Source organism: Ovis canadensis, chromosome 5 (genome assembly GCF_042477335.2).
Source record: "Ovis canadensis isolate MfBH-ARS-UI-01 breed Bighorn chromosome 5, ARS-UI_OviCan_v2, whole genome shotgun sequence".
NCBI lineage: Eukaryota > Metazoa > Chordata > Mammalia > Artiodactyla > Bovidae > Ovis > Ovis canadensis.
The window spans coordinates 18,787,939-18,812,791 of record NC_091249.1 but is presented as its reverse complement, the minus strand read 5'-3'; the positions used below and the strand labels follow the sequence as shown (position 1 = coordinate 18,812,791).

The 24,853-nt window shown below is 50.9% G+C and overlaps 1 protein-coding gene across 4 annotated transcripts in view; it reads right to left on the bottom strand.

The window, feature by feature from the left end:
- The window catches only part of SUGP2 (SURP and G-patch domain containing 2), a 28,398-nt gene that overhangs the window by 2,089 nt on the left and 1,456 nt on the right, over positions 1–24,853 (bottom strand). For all 4 annotated transcript variants that reach the window (XM_069589020.1, XM_069589022.1, XM_069589019.1 and 1 more), the window contains exons 2-10: positions 24,195–24,323; positions 18,914–20,521; positions 16,328–16,448; positions 10,928–11,415; positions 9,797–9,908; positions 6,376–6,893; positions 4,229–4,290; positions 1,355–1,491; positions 610–730 (exon numbers count right to left, since the gene is read on the bottom strand). In XM_069589020.1, coding sequence (XP_069445121.1) covers positions 610–730; positions 1,355–1,491; positions 4,229–4,290; positions 6,376–6,893; positions 9,797–9,908; positions 10,928–11,415; positions 16,328–16,448; positions 18,914–20,521; positions 24,195–24,312 — 3,285 coding nt within the window. In that variant the 5' untranslated portion in view covers positions 24,313–24,323. The remainder of the gene's footprint in view (positions 1–609; positions 731–1,354; positions 1,492–4,228; positions 4,291–6,375; positions 6,894–9,796; positions 9,909–10,927; positions 11,416–16,327; positions 16,449–18,913; positions 20,522–24,194; positions 24,324–24,853) is intronic.

Here is a 24,853-nt window from a genome sequence, read left to right as displayed (position 1 = left end):
TGCAGAGATGTCTGTTTTCCGTGTACACACCAAACCTGCTTGGGCACTGGCTCCAGGGCTGATCCGGGACAGAGGTGGTGTTTTAAGAGTAATTGCTGCTGCAAGCCTTATCTTTCTCACCAATGGTTTTCATCTATTCAGGGAGAGAACGATTTTGTTCAAAACTGAGTTGGAAATTACGGGTGGGGAAGACAACTAAAAGCAGGGGAGAAAGATAAGGATATTTATAGGCCGAAAGCCCTCAGGAAGGAGAAGGGCTGGAGACCCTCAAATCGAGACGAGGGATGAGTGGCGTCCTCTGCGGTGCCAGCTTCGAGGTAACCCTGACACACGCAGGACACAAGGCCACTCCTGAGGCAGCTTGTTTCCACAGGACGGCTTGGCGCTCAGGCCCCACCAGAGGCTGCAGGCGGCGTGCAGGGCGAGTGTGGGGCTCGCTCCTTCAGCCAAACCTGGAAGGTGAGGGGCAGGACGCACCCACAGCCGAACACCCCTAGTGCTTCCCTCACCGAGTTTTATGATTTTGGGGGGACTGACACCTTGGTGCTGGTGTCCTACCTCCTGGCGCGTCAGCTCGGGCAGAGCGCCCCCGCTGGCTCACACACATACCTATTTGCTGGCCCGTCTGTGTCTGTACATCTGCATCATCCTCTGACGGAACACGTCAAACGTGTCTTCTTTGTGCTCCTGCCCGTCGGCACCCAGCCCCTCCCCTTCCGACGCGCTTCCCCTGAGGAGCAAAATGGACAGTTAGCTGCGCCTGAGCCCGCGGCCTGGCCACCAGGGCATGGACACAGCCCGAGCCGCCAGAGGGGCACGGCGGCATGAGGGACACACGCAGGTGACAGCAAGGGAAAGAGGAAATCGAGACAGAGCTCATGGTGGGGACAGGGGACACTCACCTGTGCAGGCCCGTGGACCTTCTGAGAAGCATGCTCAGAAGCCAGCCCCTTATTACAGCAGAAAGCCTCCCCAGCAGATGCTAAGCTCACTTTTAACGGAAATGCTTGCTGCACGTTAGTGGGGCTTCCTAAACGGTGGGCCGTGCTCTCTCCTGGCTAGTCTGAGTGTGGGTTCCCGGAAAAGGGAAGTGGCTGTTAGCGTAACTACCCAGAATTACCACTTGGCTTTTCTGATCATAATGAACATGGCCAAATGCCAGGGACCAAGGCTATGCAAACGCAGCCAGAAACTGTGTGAATACCTGCACAGGGACACACCCTGCCAGAGGCCACGCTCAACACCGGGGAAACCAAGGGGCGCCGGTCAGAGAAGTCAGGGCCAGAACCCCCCAGAGAGCCTGTCTCCCCGGGCACAGCCGCCCGCCCCCCGGCCCCCGACGCCTGCCGCATACACGCTGACCGGCTCCCTGATGCCCTTCCCACAGGAGCCCAGGCCATGGCCCTCCTTCCAGCCCATCTTCTGTAGCATCTGGAACCCCAGGTTCTTGTCGGTCAGCTTCTGCTGGGCAAAGTCAAAGTCCTTGGGTTTCTGAGGAGAGATAAGAGTGTGGCACATGAGAGGCAGCAAAGCACCTGGATCAAGTCTGCCCTGGGCTGCACCTGGACATGGTCGAGTACTAACACCCCAATGCCCCTCTGATGCCCCTAGAGGCTCAAGATCAAGTCACGGTCCTGGCAGCATTCCCTGGGTGGGCTGATATTTGTAAAGGCTGGAGGTCACAGCTTGAGGTGTCCCCAGAGAACTGAGCCAGAGCAGTCTGTCAGGCTTCACTGCGACCGCTCTTGTTGCGGTGTGGAGACTATGAACTAAACTTTGTACGGGGATGGTAGGGGCTGGGCCCCAAATTTTGACTAGGAAGATCCCAGAGTGGAGACCTGAATAAAGAAAGTGGCCGTGTGATGATCAGGGGGCATACCCCAGGCTGGGTGAACAGGCCTTGAGGCAGGAAGGCCCTAGAGTGCCAGAGTCAGAGAGGAAGCAGGGCTAAGGCAGAAGGGGCCAGAGAGGAATGGAGAGGGGCTGTACAGAAGAGCTGTCTCAAAGGGCCCTCTCTATTTGACGTCCACTCCTCTCTCATCGTCTCATTCATTTCTGTGAGCTTTCAAAACGCTGGACAGTGACTCCATTCTGGAAGCTTCCTGGGCAGCCCTCAGGCATTACTTACCAAACCTATGTGTGTGCCTGGTCCTTCTCAGGTCTGGGGCTCTGAGTGCTCCCAGGGGTAGGGACGAGGTTTTACCTGGACTCTGGGGTCCATGTCTAGTACAGAGCAGACCTCGCTGAGAGTGGGTGCAGCTGGGAAGGATGGGGCCTGGGAATGACCTTGTGGGTGGAGAAGTAAGAAGCCCTGGCAGAGATCTGGGCTCCAGAGCAGGCTGTGGAAAGACAAATGAAAAGGCCCAGAGGCCTCTGGAGGAGACACCTGCCCGGTGTGAGCTATGAGGATCTCCATTCACTCATGAATATTCATGTGCTGCGAAGTCTGGGCAGCTAGAGGCTCACAATTCCTGCCACCTGAGCCTGTTTCTTTAATCCATTTATGGCCTGGGAGACTGAGAGGGGCTCACGTGCTCCCAGGGACAAGGTTCCCTTGTCCTAATCAAGGCAGCGAGGAACAGCAGGGAGGGTTCCAGTGTGGGTGGGAAGAGGGTGGAGAAGGGACAGGAAAGGTCGGCCACAGGTCCCCCAAGGACAGGCTTGCACCTTGCTTCTGGAAGGCTGCATAAGTGGAAGCAACAAGAGGAACAGGGGTCCACTCAGCCAGACAGCTCTTGGTGAGTTTTCAACTGTGTCTAAGAATCAGCCTGCCCGGTCTCCTGGGGCTAGAACAAAGCCATGCACCTGAGGCCAGGCTGCAGAGTACAGAGAGAGCTACGAGGAGACCTCCACCCTGTCAGCAGTCACCCCAAAGAGAGACCCACGGTGGCAGGATACCAGCTGGCTGCACACTGGGTTAACACCATTTCATTTAATCCTCGCGGGATCTCCTACCTACAAGATAAGTGCAACTGTCCCACTTTACAGATGTACAAACAGAACCTCATGCCAAGATTAGATGGCCAGGCTGAGCCTAAAACGGCTGCCTTCTCACTGCTAAAAACACACACTTCAGGCACAGGAAGGTTCCTGCTCCCAGCTGTAACTGAGGTCACACTGATGCTTCATCTGTCTGCTGAGATTGGCGCGATGCACTCACAACAGTCTGAGCCACCACACGGGCTTTCCTCAGCCCTGGATGCCTGCAGAGACACCTGGTTCCCCACTTACCTCCTGGACTGCTAGGGACCTGTGATGTCCCCACATGCCCCAGGTGACCTGGGCCAGCCTCACCTGCCTGAGGTTCGCTCTCGTCTCCTTCCAATGACCCACCCCCCACAGGGGCGCCCCATTTCAGGCAACAGCAGCCCTGGTCCCTTCACTGTGCAGGCCGACACCCCCAGAGTCACCCTGGACTCTTCTTGGCTCTCTCTGGCCCACATCCCGTCCATCAGTAAGTCCCACCAGCTCCACCTCATCCTGCCTGGGCCCCAGCTCCGCCTGGACCACTAGCCCACAGGCTGCTTTCCACACAGTAGTTATAATGGCCAGGTCTTCTACCCAAATCCCCATCATGGTTTGGCCCCGACACCTCTCCCGAAGAAGGGGCACAGTGCTGACACCCACCTACAGACCCCATGTGACCTGGCTGCCGCCACCTCCACTTCCTCACCGCCCCACCCCCACCGCCCCACTCTAGGCACAAAGGGCTCGCTGCTGACCTGCGCCTGCCCTGGGGCTTCTATCAGGCCTCCCACCTTGCTCCTCCTCACCCACCATGCTCGGTTCTGCACATTTCTGCTGCTGACAGCCCTGCTCACTGCTGCCTCTGGGTGGGCAGATGGAAGAGAGCGCACAGGGTGTCGGTGCCGGTTCATTAAGGAACACTTGCACACGCATGCGCACACACACTCAGCTTACCAGCAAAGCAGCGCACTGTTTTAACCACAATTACAGTCTACTAAATCTGAACCTTTCGATGGCTGAGACATGATCTTGTTCATCTCGCCGATCCACTGCACACATCAGGCCTTACCCATCCGTTAAACAGACTAATTGCTCCATCCTGTGCTCTGGGCAATGCAAAACAGTTTTAAGAGAGATAAGGCTGTGTGTTGTTCTTTGCATGTTGACACCTGGCCTGCAGAGTGAGTACAGCCTGCAGCCAGTACCCTTGAGAACTAGGGCAAGCTCTGTGTCACATGTGAGGATGCCCAGCCATGCTCACCTTCTTCTTGGACACGGGGCGACCCCGAGGCCTGTCATAGGCAATTCGAACTGGTTCGTGAACTGGAAGACAAAAGAAATGTATATATACAAATACACAGGTCCTTTCCCCAGATTACTTAGAAGACAAGCGTGCTGCAGCTTTGGCTAATGGCCCTTCTGCCGGCAGAGCAGGCTAGGAGCTGCACCGCGGGGCCAGCTGCTTAGCCCACAGAGCACGGAAAGGAGCACAGAGGCTCAGCTAGGCACTGCCTTGCTGGAGGAGTCTCCTTAAGTGTGACCGCCACGCTTACGATGACAGACCCAACACACGCACTGCTTTCCATGACTGCAGGAAGGCATTTGCTTCAATAAATAACTGATGTGTGACACTGCACCCTCTTCAGGTCTCTGCAAGTGTTCCACAGATAAAGAAATAAAGTCCACACAGAATTTTCCAGGAAAAACAATCACACTTCTCATACAGAGCACTGCTGCTGTTGCTGTTGCTGCTGCTGCTGCTGCTGCTGCGAAGTCGCTTCAGTTGTGTCCGACTCTGTGCGACCCCATAGACGGCAGCCCACCAGGCTCCCCCCGTCCCTGGGATTCTCCAGGCAAGAACACTGGAGTGGGCTGCCACCTCCTTTTCCAATGCATGAGAGTGAAAAGTGAAAGTGAAGTCACTCAGTCATGTCCGACTCTTCACGACCCCATGGACTGTAGCCCACCAGGCTCCTCCGTCCATGGGATTTTCCAGGAAAGAGTACTGGAGTGGGGTGCCATTGCCTTCTCCATACAGAGCACTAGATCATATTATTATTATAATATTTGACAAAGGAGAGACTAGCAGGTCTGGTACTATCTCATCAACCACCCTATCAAATGACTGAGAGCTTCTAAAATTCAAAGAATCTCACTTTTCCCCCATGAAGGCCATCATAACAAGTATTCTGATGTGCTACTGCCCTCTGGTAAGTTCTGAAGGACGAAGAGCTTAGTAGAGAGTTAGCAATCAATTGCAACACTGTTTCTCAACAGAAACCATGAGAACTGTTAGCAGGCAAAACTAGACTGATACTGTTGGGTGTGAATATGATGTTCTCAATAACTTAGAACACATAGATTCTACACACATAGTGGGGCACTGTTCACCAAAACCACCTCCTCCCACACAAGCTTCAAAGGATTAGCCCTACAAAAGAAACCCAGGCCTGGCTGTGTGGAGACCTGGGTGGGCAGCAGGGAGCCCACCAAAAGTGGCACATGCTGTGATTTACAGTCCGAAAAAGGCAAAACCACAAGGCCAGAAAGTGGTCAGTGGTTGCCGGGGCCAGGGAGGAGACTGTGGAGGGCAGAGAGGGACTTCTGGGAGAAGCCCCAGCTTGGCAGTGCTGGAGGCACGCGCCTGGGCACCTCTGCCAGAACTCCATGGACTGTCCACTGGGAAAGGGTGCGCTTTCATTGCTGGCAAACCATACCTCAAGAACCGTGACCCGCCCTACAGACGAGCAGGAGACGGCCTTCCACGGCCAAGGCCGGCAGAGCGTGGACTCCACAGGCCCCACTAACTGCGGCCCCAGATTGCTCCATGGCCCCTGCCTCAACATCATCAAGCAGCTATCACTACCCTGGGGCCTTGCAGGAGGGAGGGGGGCAGTGCTCACAAAGCTGGGCACCCCTCTAGATCACAGGCAGTTAACAGCCAAGACGACCCAGGCCTGTTTCTTCCACAGCCAGGATCCCCCTGTTGGAAGCCGAGCAATAACGGAAAATAACAAGCAACATGTGGCGTGCTGGAAGCCAAAGGCAGCCTCTCCTCAGAGTGCCATCTCTGGAGCGACTGGAAACGTCAATTTCTCATGAACAGTTTGGACTGTGTGCAAAACCAACAGGACTATTCTAGGTTAAACAAAATACAAGACCAAAGAGCCCCTGGTTGTGCTGGTCCTAGGGGGATTCTCAAAGGTTAGCTGGAGTGATCAGAGGCAGAAGGGGAGACAGGGGCCAGCAGTCATCTTGCAGCTAAACTTGGGTTGGGGGGATCAGGTAAATTCCTCAGAACAGGCCACGTCTCCACAATTTTCCACGGCCCCCAGCTGAGCATCACTCCTCCTCAGGTATTAAACAGAAGATGCGCTGAGGCCACTGGACTAATACCCAGGCACTCACCCTTGGGCTCCTGGATGAGACACAGCCTCTTGGGAGCTGGGATCATGCCGACCTTCAGTGACTTGCTGCTGACCCTCTTCCGGGGGAAGCAGGCCCCTGAGGAGGCCTGGGACAGGGCAGGCCCGCCAGCCGGGCTGTCCTCGGCCACCTCGCTCAGGAGGCCATCAGCGGGGGGGCTGCCCTCCGAGCCCTCAGACTTGGACCCTTCTGCCGGCCTGGAGGCCCCTTCAGGAGGGGAGGCCTCCTCACCCCCTTCCTCGTCCTCCTCTTCGTCCTCTTCCTCCTCCTCCTCCTCCTCAGGCATCACCTCTGGGCTCTCCAGCTCAGCCTCATGCTGAGAGGGCTCGTCCTCAAACTCTCCTTCTCCTTCCACGGGCTCCAGCGGGCTCTCCTGAGAATCGGCACTCTCACTGGCATGGAGGGTCAGTGGAGATGACGTAAAGCAAATCGACGGGCACAGTTCAAATACCTTTTTTCGATAGAATTTGAAAGCTGAACTATTTTGGTCATGTAGAAACCTAGGATAAAGATGAGATACACTGGTTAACCAGAGGGTTCTCTAAACTTTCCTATTTGCTGAAACTGTCCAAATGGACCTGATAGAACTGGAGGTGGCACAAAGCAGCAGATACATGACCGCTTTCTTCCAGCTGTGGTAGAAAGTCAGCCTTTCTTTCTTGATGGTAAGCCTTACAATGAGACAGAAAGTTTGAGGAGTATTAGTAATTTAACAAAGGAGCAGAAACGTAAGAGCCCTAACTGCTTTCTTGGGAAGGGAGTTGGGGGAACAAAGTGTGCAGGGACGGTCAGGGAACACGCTGGGACGAGCTCTACCACCACAGCCAGGAGATCCGGCCCGGGCCTCACCTCATCTCTCTCTACGTCACCGGCCACTCTAGGCCTGCGTGTGGTGTGACTCTGTTCCTCCTGCCTTCCAGCCACGAGATGGAGAAAGGTGTGCCAACCACAGCACTTCCTGCCTCACGTCCCGCAACAAAGCCGTGTGAATACGGGGGCAACAAGGCCTCTTTGCACCTCAAGAGTTCAATGGCCTTAGTCATGGCTTGGAGGTGTGGCTAGTGCCGAGAAACCAAAAACGCACGAAACATACTTGGGCCAAAGGAAAGACAGCCCTTGTTCTTGGAAAGGACAACTCAGCCTCATAAAGGAGTCAATTCTTCCTACCAGGGTAATCTTGTAGCTACCTGGACTTTGTACATCCATAAAGTAAGAATTCGGACTTTGAACAAGCTGTTTCTTTTTATGTTTGTTCTTTTCCAAGGTTTTTCCAGTAAAATTCCTGCCAAAGGCAGGCTGATCCCTTCGCAAGTCCAGCCCATGCAGATCTCTTAATTGTATTCCGTTTTTTCCAAGGCGTATTTATTTGTTTTTGTTGTGCTGGGTCTTTGTTGCTGTGTGCAGGCTTCTCTGGCTGTGTCAAGTAGGGGCTACTGTTCGAGGCGGGCGGGCTCCTCACTCTGGTGGCCTCTCTCACTGCGGAGCAGGGGCTCTAGGGCGCTTGGGCTCCAGCAGTTGCGGCATGTGGGCCCAGCAGGGCTGTGGGATCTTCCGGGGCAGGCACTGCGCCTGTGCGCCTGTGCTGGCAGGCACACTCGCAAAGCCTGGCCGCAGCGAAGCCTCTTAACTGCATTCTGAAGCTGACCCATAACTCAAGCACCCTGGGAGCAGGGCGAGACGTGGCTGCATGGGGAGCACAACACGACAGGCTGGAGAGCGAAAACACGGGTGGACAGGCGGAGGGGCTTCTGGATGTGTTGTGAGGGGGAAGGCGAGGCACAAAAGCCCCTGTTACACACAGAAACCTACCTGGGCTGTAAGACCTGAGAGAATACTCACACACATGCTACAAATAAGTGAAAATGGCTTCTTATTGATGGATTGGGGAATGAGACTTCTCTGAGTTTGCCTTTTGTAATTTTTACTTTAGAGCCATACAAATTCTGTACTTATTTTAAAAATTAAATTTAAAAAGGAAAAAAACCTTCAAGTAGATTCTCAGCAGAAACAAATGAACTTGACTGTGTCAAACTGATGACATAACCACAAACACAAAATGAGTTAACTGAAGCAACTACTGAACACATTACAGGTGTGATTCTTCTAAGGGAAAGCAACACAAAGTCATCTTGCCGTTTACTAAATAGGTGGGTGCTGGATGCAGTCATTTTCCAACTATCCTACGAGCACTGGGGGCGAGAATGCATCGCCCCACTGAGGCTGCTCGAGTTTTCCAGCTCTCTCTTCAGGGCACAAAGCGGACGGCATCTTCTGAGGAACACTGCTCAGAAAAGGCTGCCACAGAGACTGAGGAATAAAGCCAAACCCTGCCAGTGCCAAGTAAGCAGGACAATGCAGAGTTCTCTTTCTGCACTGGGAGAAAAGAGAAAACTGCTGAAATGCTCCCGCCTGCCCTTCACTGAGCCGCCCCCTTTGCCCGGCCCTGCCAGTGTGCGGTCCTGCACGCAGTGGCAGCCCGGCAGCCCCAGGCCTGTAAAAGGCAGCACTAGGCTGAGAACCTGCAAGGCCACCAGCGCTCCATGTGGCTGGTCTGGGTCTCACAGGAAGCAAGAGGTACCCAGTGCAGGGGACCTACTCAACGTCCAAATTTGCTATATGAGCCTAGACACTCTGACTCCCAGAATGTTCCAGGAAATGTAAAATTTTTAACCGTATCCTTAAGTAAACTAAGGCACAACTCTCCAGCACGTTTGGATCAGGGCAAGGGTCCAGAAGCCCTAGATGGCTGTAGAATGCAATCCAGATAGCATGGGAATCCCACCCACTCCAAGCAGAGCTCAGCCATGTTAAGGCTCAGCACTGAGAACACATGGCCCTCAGGCGACCTCCCCCTTCAGGAGAATTCACACCCCACAGGCAGAGTGGGTTCTGTGGCCTTTGGGCTATGGAATGTTGAATGTTTACCCCACTGAAGAATGGACAAGGGTGCCAAGCCAATACTACGTGGACGTGCTTGTTGCTCACACTGGGACTAAATCCCATTGCCGTGCTACACGAGCAGCACACTCAGCCCGGCCAGAGCTGCCAGCACCAGCAGGGACAGTGCCCTCCTCCTCAAGCTCACGGGCGAGCACACACTCTCCTCTCTGCCTCTGCAAAGGTTCTGGGGAGCCTTCACGTCCTTCTGCTGGGGCGTTCTCTCCCCTTCCCCTGGCCAACACCCACTGAGCCTTTGGATCCAGCTTAAACTTCCCTCTGGGGACGGCTTTTCCTGACGCCCCAGACGAGGGCAGGTCTCCAACAACCCCAGACAGATGCTTCTCCTGAAAAGCCCCGCGTTCAGTGGAAGAGAAGTCATGGTCTATCCTGGCGGCGACCCTCTATGGGCTCTCAGGACACTCATGAGGTGACCGTAAATCAAAGGGGTGTGATGGGTACGTACCAAAGGTCAGGGTTGTCAATGCTGTTTTCTATGCTGAACTGTTCAATCTCTGGTCCCACCTGAGCAACAAATTTGGCCAGTTTCTCTGCAGTCTCCATTGTCTTCGTATCAACTACAAAATAAAGCAACTGTCATGAACCGGTTCTGAGCTGGCGATTTCCATGTGAACATCACGGGGTTGGGGAGACTGATCACAAAGACGGCCCGTCACTGTGGTCTTACCCTTCGCCACGTGCCTCTGCCGCTCTGCCCAGCAGAGGTGGACTCTCCTTTGAACTGGGGCTGGCCCTGGGACGCGTTCTGACTGAGACTGTGACAGAAACATGGAGCCTGGGCCTGAGGCGCCTCAAGCACCTCCTCTGCGTCTCCTGGATACCCAATCCAACCATCAGGCTTATTGCTGGGGGGTGACAGGCATGCAGCCCACAAGCTTCATCTCCTCAGCTAACAAACAGTCCCTGACTACTGGCCCCTGCCTGCAGCTAGCAGGCCCAGCCTAGCCGACCTGAAACAACACCCGATGCTTCCTCTGAAGCCACAGTTTGGACTGGCTTGTTACCCAGCAGTAACTAGAAAAATGTTTTCCCTCCACATTCCCATCTAGCGCTGAGGGGAAGCACTGGCCACAGGGCAGCCCTGTTGTGGAAGGAGAAGGCGATGCTCGGGAGAAGCAGAAGAAGCTGCAAGGCACCTAACTCCAAGGAAGGAAACGAGACAGCTTAGCAGGGAAGAGGAAACAGGAGAACCAGGGCGGCCCTATGAGACGCGCAAGGGTCAAGAACAGAGAGAATCTGATCACGGAGCTCCGTGCCCCAAGCACGTGCGCGTGGCACACCCTGCTGGCCAGAAGGGGAACTGCGCAGGGAGGCACAGACTCGGCAGGCGGCACGCGTGCTGGCTCCACGCTCAGGACAAGAGGAGGGGGCAGCAGGACTCCAGGGCCAGACCATGGGGAGGCGAGAGGAGCGTGCCTCGGTGTGCGCCATCCTGGCCGGGTCCCTTATGCTGCCGTCTGCTGCCCAGCCCTGCCCTGCCCAGCTCACGGAAGCTGCCTGCCTCTGCAGAGACCCCTGGAGATGGATCAGAGTTGGGGCTGGGGCCCAGAGGATAGGGGCAGGGGTGAGCACTCACCATCAATAGACGGGCAGGGAGAAGAGGTCTGAGGGGCTTCGGAGACATCCAAGCCTGCTGGTTTGGGGGATGGGCCGGAGGCTTCAGGGCTGGGGTCCCGAGGTGAGGGTCCAGCCAGCTCTGGGGGGCAGTCCTTGGCAGCATCACTTCTGTCTGGCTGGGGCGGCTTGCCCTGCAGGGAGCCCGGAGCCTGCCGGCCATGGTGTTTCAGCCTGGTGCCTGAGGAGAGTAGGGTCTGGGTCCCGGTGGTGGCTCTCCTCACTTTCCAGCCCCGGAGCCCTTGAGTTCGAAGATGCCCCCGCCGCCGCCCTGGTAGCAGCCTCCTCTTGAGGCTCCGGACCGCTCGGGCATACAGCATAGCCCGGACCGCACACTCTGCTGCCATTGGCTTCTGATCTGCTCCTGGCAAGGTCTGGCTCATCCGCTGCATTTCTGCCAGCTTCAGCTTGTAATATTTATACTCCAGACTACTGTCATCAGACAAAAACCTATGTAACAAACAGGAACAGCAGGACATCTGTGAACATACCAGCACAACCAAACTGCGGCTCTAAGCGCACTTCTGCAAACCCTCTCTACGTGGTGGCCTCCTTGCTGATGGAGAGGCTCTGCCCAGCTCTACCAAGGGCCCAGCGCTGGGCCCTGGTCATGTGTCCTGCTCAGAGCGACCACAGGGTCATCAGGAGCTTTGATGGAGCACTGGTTGATTCCTCCTCGATTTCAGCACCATGGAGGAGCTCACAGCTCCTGGCGGCCTCACATGGAAGCCCTGTGCTGCCAGGGAATGGCAGGGATTGCTCCCAGACACTGCCTTCAGGAGGTGAAACCCTTCAAATGGCGGACACTCAGCGACCTTTTAATTACATTAAGGACAGTGTGCCACTGATGTGAAATCACGTGCCAGAGGCATAAGAAGAGTCCAGAAAAGAGGAGTCGGAGTTACATGCACGGACATTACATGTACTAACACAGACAGAGACCCGTGATACAGCCCGTGGAGAGCAAGCTCAGAAATCCAGCACTGAAACGCACCCTATGAAGCTGCCTCTGTGTACATAACACCCATGTGTATTTGTGTTTTTCCACACAGGTTGAAAGAATAAAAAGTAAACAAGAATTTGCTCTAAGGAGTGGGTGAGAAAGGGGAATGGAGGGGTCTTCACATTATTTACTTTGCAGACCATTTCATTAGCACTTTCTTTCATCTCTATTAACCCTTCCTTCCTAGTCTGGGCTTTTTTCACCATTTTTTCCTTGCCTCATGAATTGAATGGTTATCTTCACTCTTTATTTCTGATAAACACATGCAAGGTTGTACCTTTCCCCCAACCTGCTAATTCCTTCTGAAGAGTTTCTAATTTCAATTCTAATTCTCTTTCATATGAAAAGTTATTAGAAGCCAGTTTTATTTAGGCTGTTGCTGGTTTCAAGTTATGGATTGCACAATGTGGCCAACATGATTTTCCTTTCCTGGGATGGTCTGTAATTTTCCCCATGACCTCATTCATACCAAGGTTTTTGTGAACATTCAACTTCAGTTTGTGTTAAAGAGTACGTAGTATCTGGTGAGTATGGCAGTATTTCACGAGGCTTTTGGACTGTCTGCTACTGAGATCGTGTATTAGATTAGGTTCCCCATTGCCAGACTGGCCACGAGGTGGCAGTGCACAGCAGGATGCTGGCAGCTCTCTGTGCTGTGGCGTGTCCCTGGCGGGCGGCTCTGTATGGCGCTCCTGCCGATGCTCACTACACAGTCAAGGTCTGGCTGGATCTGGGGGAGCAGGCTGTGCTGGCTCCCCTGCTGCCCGAGACACTCTGCCGGGCAGCAGCAGCATCCTGTAAGACTGCACCCTAACCAGCCTAGGTTCCCACATGAAGGAAGGAGGACCAACAGGGATGCTCCAGGTCTCAAGTCAAATGCAGCCCCCTATCCACAGCAGAAAGCGGAGTAAATGCCAGGTGACCCGGACCCCCGCCACGGCAGTCCCTTTTCTGTGGTCGATTCTAATGCCAAGTGCAGGTTCAACACATCAGTCACAAGCCCATTTCCCCCAGCTCTAGTGGAGCACAACATCAAAGGCACAGCGCACTCCTGAGCTAGCCTGCCAGGCTCAAATCCCAGTGCAGTCACTCACTAGCTGTGAGATTCACTGAATCTTTCTGTGCCTCAGTTTCTCCATCTGTAAGATGGCACGGGTGATAATGATAAGTTATTTCACCATGTTGCTGTGAGGCTTGAATTATATGCTTTTCATTATAAAGAAAATGCTTTGGGAAATTCCCTGGTGGGCCAGTGGTTTGGACTTGGTGCTTTCACTGCCAGGACCTGGGTTTGATCCCTGGTTGGGGAACTAATCTCTCACAAGACGCACAGCTCAGGCGTTTAAAAAAAAAAAGCAGCATCGGTGTGTCATCTCTAGGGATATAACAGTTAACTGTTAAAAGTAGCTTAAGGAACTAAAAGTGACTGTCTCTAAGGAGCAAACTCAGGGACTTCTCTGGCAGACCAGTGGTTAAGACTCCACTCTTCTACTGTAGGAGGGGCACGGGTTTGATTCCTGGTTGGGGAATGACCCCACAGGCTGCACTGGTATGGCCCAAAAAAAAAAAAAAAGAGTGGAACTGGCATGAGAATGGATCATGGCAGAAACATTTTGCCCTTTGTTATAACATTGATTTTTTTGGTAAATCACATACAAATACCATTTTGACTTAAGAATTTAAACATATACACCAAAACCCTAAGCTTACTCTTTTTTTTAACACTGTTTCTTTGCACACTCTTCCTTCTTATAGGCTCTGGGCAATTCTGAAGGAGTTCACAGGCGATCAGATCTCTGAGTCAGCTCCCTAATCTGTTCTTCATTCAGGTTGCTTCTATCAGCCAACCACTGAGATTATTTCAACAATCATTCTTCAATTCCAAGATCCTTAATTGGCTATTTTCCATAATAAGCAGTTCCTCTTTCATGGATATAACATGCTATTATCCATCTAAGACTATCAATCACATATGTATTTTTAGACAATCTTCTTTTTCTTATAGTAACTCTGTCTTAGGTGTCAGATCTGTTGAGTTGGGTGATCCTCTTTCATGATGCTGATTTTCCTCAAACACATGCTTACCTTTTGATTTGCAGGCCTGCCCACCACCACCACACATACCAAGCCTGGCTCGGCTTCTGTCCACCACCCCGGCTGTCAGTGACTGGGAGCCTGCGGGGAGTGTGCAGCGGCTACGGGGCCAGGGACACATGTTCCCAGTCCTCTCAGGGCCCCTTCCCTGCAGCCCAATGACCTCGACAACCCCCTGGACACTGCCCCTGGGTCTCTCAGGTCTACATGACATCCTACCCAGAGGAATTGGTCCCTGCTTTCATCTGTCAGTCTGAGGCTATCTCGCCTCCTTCCTTCAGCCTAAGCACTGCTGAGACCACAGCGCCTGAGTGTGAATCTCAGCTCTGTCTGTTACTAGCTGTGTAGCCTCCAGGCAAGAAGCCTCTTTAAGCCTCAAGTTTTCTGTCTGTCTGTAAAGATGACAACACATCTACTTCAAGAGGTTGTTTATGAGGGTTCGGCCAGCTAGTGCTTAAATCAGTAAAGTGCTTAGAATGGTACCAAGTGCACAAAAAGCAAAAGATTTGCTAAATAAAAAGTATTCAATAAATGATACTGGGGCAATTAGGCTTTTTTTTTTTAACTTTTAAGTTATATGCCTATCTTATTCAACATATGAACATGACCTTGGTGAATTCAAGAATTCTGTCAAAATAAAACCATAACAATTTCTAACTCTCCTCCCGGAAATCATACTGGTTACCACCAAAGCTCTGGCACCGTTACACAGAAATTTTTACCTTTCAAGCATCTTTAGTACAACAGCAAGAACAGAAAATTCGGGGATTTTCCTGCTGGTCCAAATCCACCTACAAATACAGCAGGCACGGGTTTGATCCCTGGTTGGGAAAGATTCCACATGCCATGCGGCAATTAGGCCTATGGCCCACACCTCCTCAGCCCACATACTGCAACTGCTGAAGCCCACGTGCCGAGAAACCATGCTCTGCAACGGAGTCACAACAATGGAAAACCCGTGCCCTGCAACGAAGGGCCGTCCCCGCGCGCCACAGCTAGAAAAGGCCTGCGCGCACCACAGCTAGGAAAGGCCTGCGCACACCACAGCTAGGAAAGGCCTGCGCGCACCACAGCTAGGAAAGGCCTGCGCGCAGCACCACTAGCAAAGGCCTGCGCGCACCACAGCTAGGAAAGGGCTGCGCGCACCACAGCTAGAAAAGGCCTGCGCGCAGCACAGCTAGAAAAGGCCTGCGCGCAGCACAGCTAGGAAAGGCCTGCGCACACCACAGCTAGGAAAGGCCCGCGCGCAGCACAGCTAGGAAAGGCCCGCGCTCAGCACAGCTAGGAAAGGGCTGCGCGCAGCACAGCCAGAAAAGGCCTGTGTGAAGCAATAGCCACCCAGCGTAGCCAAAAATAAATAAATTAAAAGAAGAAAAAAGAATCTACCGTGCAACACAGGGGACAGAGGTTCAACAGCTGGTTGGAGAACGAAGATGCCACATGCCGCAGAGAACTAAGCCCACACGCAGCTACGGAGCCTACATGCCACAGCGGGAGTCCACGTGCCTCAGAGAGAGCCAGCCCCGATGGGGGCAGCCAAGACTCAACTCAGTCAAGCCAATACATGATGGCCAACGTTTAAGAATTAAGGGAAGGGCACGTCATTATAAAACAAAGCATTCTAAAAATCCAAGAGAGGGATGGCTGAATAAACTGATCATCTACTCTTCAGGCCAGTAAACACAGCCGTCTGAAATGTCTTCAAAAAGCAGGAAACATGAGCACTTTCCTGTGTAAAAGGAGTAGGTATATCACAGCATAATTACAACTGTGTGAGAAACCAGAGAGCCTCCCATGAGCAGAAAGACTGCTAACAAATACCCCCAGATGCCAGCGCGTGCCAGTAAGAGCACAGGTGGCTTCGCCCAACTTTCTATTCTTCTTCTCCTTTTCTAATAAGCAAATGCTGTATTAATATTCATGGTAGAAACTTTAATTTTAAAAAATCGTTCCATTCAAGCAAAGAGGCAATAAGACAAAACGAAGACAGCTGAACAGAAAGTAGCAATAAATCACAAACAACTGCTGTGACGTATTCCTCATCTTACACTCACTCTTTGCACGCATCTCACCTCATCCTCAAATCAGCACAGACAAGGAGTCTGAACCCATATGAACCTGACCCACCCTCATATGCTTCCTACTGACTGACACCACAGCTCAAAATAAACACTTCACTTTCTTCTCTGGACACTATCAGAGCAACAGAAACAGTGCCCTGTACTTTACAGCAGGGATTCAGAAGAGCACCATTTAGAGACCTACCAGTAAGCAGGGTCCTCCTTGAGAAGAGCTCTCTCTTTGGGAGACAGGCTGCCTCCAATGACACGTGCAACCAGCTGGTCAATGATGTCCGCCACCTTGTGATCTGCTCGCTGGGGGACCTCTGGAACACACAGAAGGTCTTCTCTGAGAAACATACTGGACCGCATGGGGCCTGGGACGATCAGGACAGAGCCTAAGGATGGAGCCTAAGCAAGTGCCAGCAACTGAAATCCTCCTTCACAAGAGACCAGCATTGAAGAGGGAAAGGGCCTGTTATTCTAGAAACCAACGTGCAAAATATCCTCTCAAAAGCTATAGTAGCATAATCACTAGGAGAGAAACAGTCGCAAACTTAGTGACTGTACAGAGCAATATTCTATAGAAGGAGACAGTATGCAGCAACTCGTTACCACTTTTTGCATACAGCTTAACTTGTTCACAATATTAAGGGGAAAACAGACATAAAATGCAGCTAGGTTTAAAATAATGTAAGCAGTATATCTAAACTGTAATTTGCAATATGAACAAAGGAAGAAGAGATACAAATAAATAGACACACGGAAAAAGAGATTGGACAGAAATATACCAGAAAATCAGCAGAGGTTATCTATGGGTGGTAGATTTAGCAGGGATTTCACTTTTTTGTGTGCTTTATCTATAAAAAATAAACACATGTGATGCATAATCAGAAAACATACATAAGCACACAAAGAAAAATTGTCCAATTAAAAAATATTAAAAACATCAATAGTTCCAAGATAGGTGTTCACAGAAAGCATCTGTTGAATGTTTGAAAAAAAATTTTTTTAAGTGTGAATTTCCTTTGATATTTGCTAGTTTTAATAGCACAGATGGTCTATCTGCTCATTCAATCAATAAAAATCAGCCCTGAACTGGAGAGGTTTCCAGTTTGTTGTGGAATGGCACCGACATTCTCAACAGCAGTGAGCTCCTAACACAGGATGCGTCGATCCTTCAATTGTCATCTCATTTCCCCTCTGAAACTTTCTTTTTTTGTTGTGGGCTCTCAGTTTATAGAACTGCTAGCTTCACAGGATTTTACAAAAACAGTAAGAGCTTCAAAGTCAGAGGCTTTCAAAGACAATGAAATTTGTGCATCACTGCAACCAACTCTAGAGAAGATGACCACAGTTAAGGGCCAGAAAGTGGATCTTACCTTTGGCCCAGCAATCTTTCTGTGGATATCTCCTTTAAAGGAGGACTCAATTTTTTTTTTTTTTTTTAATGAAAGTAACAGTAAGAATCTAGAAATTCAACCAAAGATATCACCCCAGCATTTCTAGCAGAAATGGATGTAGCGGCAGCCTGTGCCCCGTAAGACGTGGACACTGGCGCCATCTACCTGATGACCAGGCAGGGGCCAGTGCTTGGCAGATGCCAACTTCACAGGGACCTGGCTCTGCTCAGGTTCGGAAGCCTTTAATAAAAGGCACTGTGACTCCAACATCATGGGAGAAGCAGCAAATGCTGCAGAAACACAGCAAAGAGCCTTTGATAATCCTGTAGAGGAGCAGACTGCAGTGTTTTCAGTACAGCAAGATGGCAGCTACAGGCACACCTGCACAGCAGCACAAGCAGGGGTGGTCGTGGGCAACTTTAGGTTGTGCGGGACTTTTTCATTCCTCTCAGTATCACTGTTACACAGACTTTCCACCCCACTATTTTGGGGGATGTGGGGAAGAGAGGTCCCACTTCAGCCCTGAGCTCACTTCTGAAAGGCTCCCTCTCTGGCAATAGGTGCAGCCGCCCATCCAGGGAGGGACCTACCTAGTGCCTGGAGCAGTCAGGGCTCCACAAGGGTGCCAACTTGACTGGGGCAATGGAAGCCGAAAACTGTATCAGAGGAAAAAGGGACTTCCTCAGTGGCCACTATGTGTGCTCATGACTTCTGGGCCTTCTGGGCTGTGAAAACATCCATCCTCGGAGTGCAGGGGAAGGGAAAGGGACACCACACAGCCAGTCACTTCTATTTCTATTACCTTCTTCTCTGTCTTTCCCCTCCCCAGTAAGCCAACTCCTTAACTGCAGATTACCATGTATACTGAAGTGATCTCTCAACTTCTAGCCAGTCTAGAAAAGTGAGCAGGTGAAAAGGTGCCTCCACCACCTAGCCCTCAGAACAGTTCAGAAATAACCTTCCTGACTCCCCATGCTGGGCTGGGACCTCTCCTATATCCCCTTACTCCCAGCACAGGAGGGGCTGGGTTTGTGATTTCTTCCCCTCGGAAGCCTGGGGGATCCTGGGAGACTGTGGCCTGTATTTACTTTCAAGTAAAAACTTGGGGCTGGGGGAGGGGGGCGGGGCAGAAAAGGGGTACTTTTGGAACAAGGCTTCTTAACCTTGGCTGTAAGATGATACAAACAACCCAGAGAATAAAGCAATACTATGTACAAATATCCACAGGCTTACAGAATGAGTGGCAGGCACTGTGAGTTTTCTCCTAAAATTCTGATTTGTTTCCAACTGGCTAAAGAACTTCTATGTATAAATATCAAAGAGAATGAGAGAAATGACAAAAAAGCAAACAAATCACAACAAACAGAAACTGCTGCTGCTTTCCTTACCATCACTCAGACCACTCAGAGCCTTGGCCTGAATTTCAGGTTTTGTAGGAGGAACAGCTTTCTCCTCATCTCGGGTTGGCTCGGATTCAGCTTTCTTGACCTGGAGTGGACACCCACTGCTGACCAGCCAGGCCTTCAGGTGATCGATGTACTCTCTCCCAAACAGAGTAGAGTCCTCGAAGTTTGGAAATGCGGCAGGAGATGGAGCTATATCTTGGAGGCCAACGGCTTCCAGGATTTTCTCCTGCCGGAAGGAAGAGGCCAAGGAGAATGTCTGTCCCAGAAGAGCTAAAGACTTCCGGCAGAGAGAATTGGTGGTCTCCAGGGCAATAGCCAAGTCCAGGGGGTTAGTGAGGGTCTTCATCTTCACACTCAGCTCGTAGGCATTGCAGGCCATGAGCAAGGGTGTGACACTCTTCAGCAGCCGGTCTTGTAGTCTCATTATGTATTTATCAAAGGGCTTTATGATTTCAAAAAAGCAATTTTTGGTCTTCACAGCACCTTTGTCTAAAAGCATGTTTAAAAACTCGTTATCAACTCTGGGTGTTTTCAAAGCAGAGTGCTTTAAAAATTTGATAGTAAAAAAGCAAAAATCTCTGTGCTCTGGTTTTAATGAGCATTTGAATGAGGCAAGCATTTTAGCACAGGTTTCTGTTTCAAGTTCAAAGAGAGTCTGGAAAAGCTGGGAAAATTTAACATCATCTTTTATGGTGTGGAATCCTGCCCACTTGATTATTTCTATCCCAAATCTCGAGAAGACATCCGACTTATCTATGATGTCGAAGCTCATCTTTCTCCTGGGGAGCCGGACATCCTTCAGATCAAGCCCCAGAGGGACTTTCCGGGTAGGGAACTGGACCTCTTCTGTCCCTGGGTTCGTCGCCAGGGTCACATCAGGACTTGAGGTGGTTTTCTGGATTTGGTTAGTGCCCTGAGTTTTGGGAGTGATACGACTCATAGTGGGTACCTTTTTTGTGCTCACGTTTCTCAGCATGACAAGTTTCCCAACCCCCGCTTTCGAAGTAAGCAGGCCTTGAGTCTCCCCCTTTCCCAAGAGAGCACCCTCCTGGTCGGCAAGGCTCAGGCCTCGGCCTCTGCCCTGGGCTTGGCTGCTGCCCCTGAGCACAGAGTCTGCCTCCCCTGGACGGTCCACGTCATAATCACGACTCTCTTTCTCCAAGCACTCTTTCTCAATAAGCCTGGAGGAGCCAAAGCTCCCCAGTAACGAAGAAGGGCCAAAACTACACTCCTGTGACCAAGAGGGTTCTTGAGAAACTGAGTGAGCAAAGTCTTGTTCCCAAGAGCCATGGAGTGCAAACTTCCAGTCCTGAGAACGGAAATGTCCCAGTTTCCGGTGGCCAAAGACCTGGTCTCGGGAGTTAGGGTGGGAAAATTCCAGATCCCGGCTACATTCTTTGCGAAAGTAGCTGTCTTCACTTACAGAAGGGTTGCTTGACCTGAAGGAAGGTCCTGGAAATATATCACCTCTCAGGCCTTCTCTCCCAGTGTCTCGAGGATGAGTTACAGATGCACCCAGAGTGTACCTGCTGTCACTGTGAATGTCATCAAACATATCTGCTCTGGCTCTTGGGACTGTCCTTAGAAGATCTGAAATAAGCAATCCAAAAAGAAACACAAAGGTATGTGTCAGACCAGAGGCTGCAAGTGGGTGATCTGCAGACAACCAGCAGGGTGCTTTCCCAGTCAGAGTGCATTTTAGAAACTCACATGGAAAATATGTGTGGTTTCACTTAAAAACTTAGGTTTCTACTTATGCAAACAGAAAAGCTATGAGAACTGGGCCTGCATCTGGCCTTGGTTAGTCCATGGAGGCTAGGCAGCAGTGCTGCTCACTCATCCAGATCCTTTGCCCTACCTCTGTTTTACAAGGCTTCCCTGGTGGCTCAGCTGGCAAAGAATCGACCTGCACTGCAGGAGATCTGGGTTTGATCCCTGGGTTGGGAAGATCCCCTGGAACGGCTACCCACTTCAGTATTCTGGCCTGGAAAGTTCCATGGAGTAGCAGAGTTGGATACAACTAGCAACTTTCACTTCACTTTCTGTTTTACAAGCCTTCTTTTAGACTCAGGGATGGGCATTTGGTTCCCAAATAACCTGGTCTTTACTGTGACCAGAACGCTTGTGAAGTTCTCCTTCTATCACACAGCAGACAGGTTTTCTAGAGGCTGCCTGCCTCCCCTGCTTCCTATGGCCCACAGTGCCACTGAGGCAGGAGCTACATCTGACGCTGCACCCACCACTGCTGGCTGGACCTTAGCTGAGCGCTTGATCCAAAGGAGGCTGACGGGCTCCCTCAGAAAGGGTCATTAAGCCAACCAACACCTGAAAAAAGAGACTGAGCAAACAAGAGGGCAGGCAGAAGGCAAACAGGCCATGACAACAGAAACCACAGTGGAAGCTGAACGGGGTGTGCGCTCGTCCTCCACTCTGCAGAAGTGAGAGAAACAGCGAACTGCGTCTGCATGTGTTCATTCACGCACAAAGGAGCTGTACGGGGAGTTCCCTGTGGTCCAGTGGTTAGGACTCCACGCTTTCACTGCCAAGAACCTGGGTTCAGTCCCCGGTCAGGAAACTGAAATCCCATATGCAGCATGGCGTAGCCAAAAAGAAGAAACTGTAAGAAGTCAAAAACAGAAGAGAACTAGGGCGCACAGGAACAGAGGGCCTCAGGGAGACATCTGTACAGAGCACCTTTCTTACTTTCTGAACCATAATCGATGACCTAGTCCAAAAGTCAATCGTAAAAGAGAAAGATGCCAGGAAGTAGTGACGGGTCAACAGGCCACAGGAAACAAGGGCTCTGTACAAATCCAAGTTTATCTGTCCAGCAAGTGTTTACTAAGCACCTACTGTATGTGGGCACTGTTCTGGCCCTGAAGTTACAGCAGGGAAGATACAGCAAAGTCCCTACTTTCCTGGATGTTTCAGTTGAGGAAGCCAAATAATAAACACAAAATTCTTCAGCTGTAAGGAAATGCCAAACCGGCGGGAATGTGAACAGGGAAAGCCATTTTTAAACAGGCTGGTCAGGTGGGCAGCTCTAACAACAATGTGTCTGAGCAGCAGAGGCCTGGCGTGAGGGGTCAGAACGTGCAGTTATAGGGAAAGCCTACCCGGTAGAGGGAGTGTGAGGACTAAGCCCTGAGATGAGTACAGGACAAACGTGGTGAGAATGCAAGAGGGAAGGAGGGACAAAGCGGTAAGAAGGCAGCACCTAGATTCCACTGCACACTGAAGTCCTGGGGCATCCTGACTTAATTAACTAGGATGAGGTGTGACCTGGGTATTAGGACGTTTAAAAAGCCCCCAAAGGATTCTAATGTGCAGCACAATTAGTGAACTGCTATGACAGGAGATGCAAACAGAAGTGGGTGCAAACCAGATCAAGCCAGGCCCTTGACAGGACTCCAGGGTTTACTATGAGTGAGACAGAAAGCCATGGGGGGGGGGGTTGGAGCAAAAGGATGACCTCACTGGCTGCTGTGTGGGGAACAGATTGCAAGGGACAAGAGTGGAAGTTCCAGCAAAGAGTCCACCAAGATGATCCAGATACTGATGGTTTCCGATGGCCTGGTTACGGTGGGAGCATTAGAGGAAGAGCAGTGGCTGGATTCTGCCCCATAGGACCTGGTTTACAAGGCCTCAGAAAAATGCAGCAGACAGAGAAAGGCTAACTGATGGACCATGCAGCTCTATGACACAGAGATGGTTCCAGAACCATCTAGTGTCCTACTGGGTTCAGAGTCTCCCCCTCCCCAACCTTTCTTGAGGTAACTTAAGATATGTGTTAGTGTTTGAGTCTCTAGATAAGATAAACCAATTGAAATCTCCAAATATATATATATACACATACATAGATATACACATACACGTGTTTTTATGTATACATATATACGTATGTACATACGCACACACATACATGTATATATACATAAAAACACATGAAATATTCAGGATTCATATATGGCTAAAAGAATTAAAGGATGCACAAACCACCACAGATACGGTTACTTCTGAGGAATAAGGAAGCAGCAAAGAGGCTTTTTGTATCCTATTCCTGTTTTTTGGCCCCGCAGTGTGGCATGTGGGATCTCAGTTCCCCAACCAGGGATCAAACCCTGCCTTAGGAGTGTGGAGTCTTACCACTGGATGGCCAGGGAAGTCGCGACATTCTGTTCTTAACTACTTAATCCTTCCAATCTTTAGTAACAGGAAAGGTTTTGTCTGCTGCTTATACAATTTTTGAAAACTCAGACTTTGGAGACAGTTTCTAAGCCTCAGTTTCTCTGGGTCCAAAGCACAAAATAAGTTATCCCCACCCCAAGCACTTAGACTCATCCAGCCAACACCGAGGAAGCCTTGTCTACACCAAGGCTGGCTCAAGGGCTGGTGCAGCAGCAAACAGTACAGGCCCAAAGGAGGCCAGCCCATGGCAGGGGGTCAAGTACACAGTGTAAGATCAATCTCCTACTAGGGCCTACTAGGGCCTCCTGCGGGAAGACATCTGTGGACCAGGTCTTACTGACTGAGGGAGTTAATCACACAGAGCTGAGAGGAGGGATGCACCACACAAACAGGCACAGAGTATCAGTGATCCTAAGGCAGAGGATGAGAGCTAGGAGCCTCACGCACTGTGGGGTGGGACCTCCAAGTTGTCCTGCCATCTACACTAGGACCATTTCTTATTCTGCTGACATGATGCTTCAAAACTTCAAAACATGATGCAAAAGGAATGTTTTCAGGCAGGGCCTACATTCAGCAGCTCCACAAGGCTCCAAGGCCCTCCTGCCTTGCATACCAGTTACTTGGCTGCTCCTGTACTTGTCTGAGGATGTAAAACCAAAATAGGGAGCCCCAAAAGCCTAAGCTTGGCCTTGGTCCTGCAAAGTGAGCATTAACAGATCTGTGGGGAGAGAAGATTTGAGGGAATGAAGCCAGAAACTGAAAGACATTTCTGGAGGAGATTACTGCAATGATCCAGGTAAGACCTGATAAGAGCTCAAACCTGGGTAGTGATAGTGGGCATAGAGTCAGGCAATTTATTCAAGAACCCTTCTTTAGGTGGGGCAGGATGCCTGGGGAGAAGCTCTGGATAATGACAATACATCCTTCTACATAATGATTTAACAGGTGGACCAAGAGAAAATTTTATCTCCACTTAAGAAGGTAGAATCTAAGGAGTTGCAGGTTGGGCCCCAATTCTAAATACACGCTCCATCCACCTGCCTCACTCCCCCCAAAACCACACACTTTAATTTACCTTGAGCTTTAAACTGAAGAGTTTCACCTACAGCCTCACCACTGGGGTCCATATATCGGTTAGCTTTTTCCTGCAATACAGCATCAAAAGTCTCCTGTGCAATTCTCCTTGCTGCCATGTTTCTCTGACCTGTAATGAGAAAAGGGGGGAAAAAGACACTAAGAATGACAACTAATGCTCACAAAGCCTGATCTATTCCACTTAATCCTCAGAGTAACCAAGCAGTAATCCATAATCTGGTATGGCACTTCAGAAGAAGGCTGGTTTATTTTAAGGGGAGCTCTGCCCACATAACCTCACAGGTGTGCGTTGAGTAAGGAGTAAGACAATGCTGTTGATCCTGGACAATCTATTTTGCTTCTCTGAGGCCATTTTCTCAGAATTCCTTAAAAGAAGTGCTATAAAAGTGACTCTGTCTCCTGGGGCTGCTAAAAGACTGTATGAAGCAACACAGGTAACAGGAGCATAAACCTTTACAAATAATGTTTAGGAAAGACACGATTTTCCCCATTTCTATTTTCCTAGTTCACAGACATGGCGAAGAGGCTCTGAGAGCTAACTTCCCCTGACAGAGGCGTCCCAGCAAGTGAGGGGGGAATCCCTGACTAGTGCCAACGACGTACTGGCAGAGCTGACTCTGTGCCAGCTCCTGTTGAAGG